The following is a 4,817-nucleotide window of genomic DNA, read 5'->3' on the forward strand; positions in this document are numbered from 1 at the left end:
GAGGAGGAGGAGGAGGAGGAGGAGGAGGAGGAGGAGGAGGAGGATGATGATGATGAAGAAGAAGAGAAGGCCCGTCTGAGCAAAATCAAGAAGGCGAAGTGGAAGACAAGAGGTGGGACGAAGGGGAAGGGGGAAAGAGATGCGGAGGAAGCAGACGAGGGGGAGACAGTGATGTGGGTCTTCAATGACAAGGACCAAGAGGAGGAAACGAGAGCCCGGGCGGCGTTACAGGGAGACATGGCGGAAGCAGACCAAGACGAAGAGGAAGAGGAAGAGGAGGAGTTTCCTCCCGTATACGAATACATGAGTCACAAGCGCCAGCGAACGCTGAAGGTAGGACAGCGGAGGTAATAATGTACCGGGAGGGGGGGGCACGAGAGGCAGTTGCGTCGCCTCTACCTTGTGTCACCGGCATCGGCCCCCTTTTCTGGCCGTCTCTCTCTTCCTACCTGCCCCGTGTACGGGGGACCGTCACCCTGGTTCGATGGAAATAAAAAATGTCGCTCATGGCTTCCTTCTCTGATTTTTTGTTCTTTCCTCCTTTCCTTAACCCCTGTCCGCCCAGTGGGTGCCGTATTTCGTCTACCCTGCCACTCTTGCCGCCGACGCGGGAGGGGAAGAGACAGCAATAGCGGCCACGGAGGTGGTAGCAGAGCCTCAGCGGCATGGCTGGATGAAGGGGGACGAGAGGCTGCTTTTCTTCAGGAATGTGGAGGACGGGAAGGAGGTGACGCCGGAGGTGTACTTCAGGGCCAGAGAGGAGGAGGGGACAGGGAAGAGGAAGCGTCCAACCGAAGATGAGGTAGGGGGAGGGGAGGAGAGGGAGGAAAGCGAAGGGGAGAGGGACGAAGAGAGCGAGGAGGAAAGCGTGTGCTCCGTGAGTAGCGAGGAGGAGGAAGAAATGGAGGTGGACACGGCGGAGCGGGGAGACGGGCGGCTAATCATGGGGGAAGGGAATGGTCAGATGCCGAGCCAGAGGGAGGGGAGAGTACTAGCGGAGGTAACGGGGGAGGGATTCGAGGGTGGCGTTGCGAATACACGGATCGGACACGATACCAGCGAACAGGTGGGAGATAGGGGAGAGGAATGGATAAAGAGTGGAGTAGGGGGAGGGGAGGGCAATGCGGCTATGGGCCGTGGGACAGCCGCGGAGGGAAGCACAGAGAACTTGGAGGGCCACCTGGAGGGGAAGGAGGGAGGAAGCAGCTGGGGAGGGAAGAAGGCAGTGGATGCTGGAAGTGGGGAGCAATGGGAGGCAGGAAGGAAGGAGGGAACGAGCGATCGTCCAATGAGTGAAGAGCTGGCAGATAGGAAAAAAGAGGGGAAAGGCTGGGCGATGGAGGAGAGGTCATCAAACGGTTCCGGAGAAAGGTACATGCTAGATTCGTACCTGATGTCAGACAACGATCCCGAGCCTAAAAAGAAGCAGCCGTTTCACACACGGATCATGACTGAACGTCCATGCGAAAGAGAGGCAATAGAAAGCTCGATTCCCGGAGAAAGTGCTGCATTAGAGATGGATGAGATAGCAGAATTGCTCAAGGCAGGGCAGCTCATTGACGTGGAGGAAGGGAGGGAAAGTGCGGCGGAAGAAGGGGAAGAGGAAGGGATCGAAGTCATGATGAACGACGAGGCAGCTTTTTCGTTTTTGTGGTGAAAAATCAAAAGTGCTGACGCTTTGAGAGGGAGGGGAAATGCTACGGTGCGAGAATGAGTTAGCGGCGTCACGCTCTTACAGAGGGAGTTACAGCAAGCTTGAAAAACAACGCAGAACGAAGGAAATTATCAGCCCCAAAATGCATTTGAACGCGTTAAAAGAGATATAGGGTCATATATAAACAATATATAGGCAATAGGGTCAATTGTATGCGTGCCACTGCGACAGTAGATCGATACTTTTCAAGGTTTACCGATCTGGGCACAGGTGGCGGAAGGTTTTCTTGCATGATTCTTTACTTTTTCATGGAGCGGTTTCTGGTTATAAATGGCTCCAAAAAAGTGTTTCAGGTCTGTAAAGTAAGCTTCTGTGTTATTTTTCTTCAAAAAAAAAGACATCATTATTACGGGAAAAATAGGTGTCGAGAGTACTGCTTGTAGAAAAGTTCGTAAAAAAAGCATGGAAGAACAACGAAGAAAGATGACGTCATCCTTATGAGACTTAGTGCATTGAAAGGTTTGTAAGATAGAAAATGCGCAACATAACGTCAATGGTCCTTGATATGTCTGCACATTTACCACTTTTTTTGATCCGTTAGAAAGCTAAGGATGTATCGGTTTGGCTATGGAAGCTTTCTTTTCAGAGGAAAAGGCTGGGCAGACACGACCGGCCCTTCCGCTCGAGATATGATAGACAACGTGCGTCAACATGCATGTAATTGTAAGATACATGACAATGAGCATTACTCTTACGGTCGATCCAACTGGGTGCTCACGGCCTTTTAATGACGATTTCTATACGGAAAACAGGGCACCCGACCATGAAGAGCAGCCCATCACGCGCGCTTTCCACCGTCGCATATGGCCTTGTCTTCCTTGTTCCTGTCTTCATCACTGTCATCATAGGCCTCGTCCCGCTCAAAAATTTCCCCACCAACGATGTTTCTGTGCCACCTTTCAACCTCTTACAACGTGCTAACGTGACTGAGTACGCACTTCGCAGCGCATCTTTCCCCTCCCTCTTCTATCTCTTTCTCTCCCTCCCACCGCCTTCCGGGCCATTGCACGGGGAATACCTCGCGGAGATACTGGATGCAGGCTCGCTTGCTGCCAATGTGCTGGGATGGATTGGCTTCACCCCCTTTTTTCCCGGAGCGTGGATAGGAAAATCCTTCGTGGAAGCCACCGATGAAAAGGACGGATGGGGGTATAACGTCTTCAGATGGTTCGGTGCGCGGCTGGACCGTCGTTTCAAGATGCACACGTGCATCACCACTTCAGTGTGGGACGGCCGGCCATCGTTTCAGCTGCAATACGCCGGAGAAACCCACCTGTTGGGCCGCCTGCGCATGCGAGACGAGGTGCGGGAAATCCAACCGGGGCTGTACTTGGGGATGGGCACGTTTGGCTACAGCGAAGCGAAACGGCGGGGCGACCCGTTACCCTTCCTGCTGCGTGGGCCCTATCAAGCACCGGTCCCGGGGGCGGTGCGCGAGTCCTTTTGGCCCAAGGCCGGTTAAGAAGGCTCGGGCGCCCAAGTCATCAAACCACGCATGCCGGTGGAGAAAGGCCGGCGGAAACCCGTCGTATTCGCTTGGAAGCGAAATGGCAGTAGCGGCGACCAATCGTTTGACGTCCCATTAGCTGACTCCATGCCTCGCTTGAGGAGGCTTGCATCCCTCTCTCCTGGTCAGCCTGCCCCGCCGCGGTTCCGGAATCCCGAATCGAAGATGCAGGGCCTCGTGTGGCGGGATTGGGTGTCAGACAAGATGACGGGCATTCACGCGCGTTTTGGGTGGGCGAATGCACGTGGTCACGACGAATGGGTTAAGGAGACGGTGGCTCGCCATGGAGACGACAGCTGACGTGCGCGGGGCGACTCAGGCACAGCCTGATGGAGAGATCTTTATCGCCCATTAAGTAACTTGACGGATTTGTTTTCCCAAAAAATCGGTCGTTTATTGCATTCATTTGCTAAAATTTATTTGCTCGCGTTGGGAAATGCCTTTGCATCCGACTTTTCAGAAATTCAGAAATTGCAGACAAGCTCTAAGTTATTATTCGACAGCTCTTCTTTCCCTCTGTCTCACATCTGGCTTGAACACCTGTACATTCCGTCATCATCCTTCCGTCCTTTCCTTTCTTTCCTCCTCGATTCGCCTCCACTTGGCCCCGAGCGTGACACTCAACCAGTTGGGGAAAAAATCCGAAGATTCCCCACATTTCGCGGTCCCCTTGGTGGACATCACAGACGGTGCGAAGCATCCTCATCTTCAGATGCCTTGTCGCTCTTTGTACAGCAGGGATTCGGGGAGACTGGGAGGAAAGGATGGGGAGAGGGAGGGTGACGTTGGTCCTCCTACAAGCTCTCCGCAACAGGGAAGGAGGAATGGGGTGCGTGTGTCCTCAAGGGACAAGGATAAAAGACAAAATATACCCATCCTCCACGCTTTCCTCCCAGAGACAAGGAAAAAAAAGAACCTACCTGCGGTCCATCCCCACCCATTCCACACGCCATGCCAGCCGTTGATCTTCCGCCGGCCAGAGTCCAAGACCTCGTTAATGCTCGGCTGCCCGTCCTCCTCGGTCCCCGGCACCTGCTCGGCGGCCAGGTTACGGGCAGCGTCTGAAAAGGATGAACAAAGACAAGGCAACACACAGATCAGGGGAACAGAGAGGAGGAGAAGAAAGGGAGAGGGAGGGAAATTGGCGAGGAAGACAAGGGGAAGGGGAAAAAGGTATATAAAGGTCGGCAAATGCGAGAGAAACTCAATGCTGAATAAAAACGAATGAGGCATAGCAAGTTATGCCGAAAACCTCTTTATGCTCCTTCCTAACCCTCCTGACTTGCATGTCCGCACTCCTTCCTGCACTTGCCTGGTAAGTCAAAAGATGTCCTTTCTCCCACCACCTCCTCCTCCATAAGTCTCCGCGACGCTCCAAGCAAAGAACCCCTGAAAGATGGCAGCCCATTTCCAATCTCAAGGAGCCAACAAGTGGAGAGGATAAACAGTCCCTTGACGGTGGTTTTCATACTTAAACACCGACCACTGTTTCCGTTCGTCCTGCAAGAGGCTCTGCGGGACAAAACAATTGGCACGAGATCGTCGACCGGGTGTTTGTAAATAGACAGGGAGAGATTTTCGATGGTCAAATGCTAT

The 4,817-nt window shown here is 53.3% G+C and overlaps 1 protein-coding gene across 1 annotated transcript; it reads left to right on the plus strand.

The window, feature by feature from the left end:
• Positions 1–2,477: 2,477 nt before the first annotated feature.
• Positions 2,478–3,176, plus strand: NGA_0429500 (uncharacterized protein; the record flags this gene model as incomplete). The annotated part of the gene is made up of 1 exon (XM_005853542.1): positions 2,478–3,176. One exon carries the CDS (start codon positions 2,478–2,480, stop codon positions 3,174–3,176), a length of 699 nt encoding a protein of 232 aa, XP_005853604.1.
• Between the last annotated feature and the right edge of the window lie 1,641 nt (positions 3,177–4,817).

The sequence above is a fragment of the Nannochloropsis gaditana genome (genome assembly GCF_000240725.1).
Source record: "Nannochloropsis gaditana CCMP526 unplaced genomic scaffold scaffold839, whole genome shotgun sequence".
NCBI classification, from domain to species: domain Eukaryota; class Eustigmatophyceae; order Eustigmatales; family Monodopsidaceae; genus Microchloropsis; species Microchloropsis gaditana.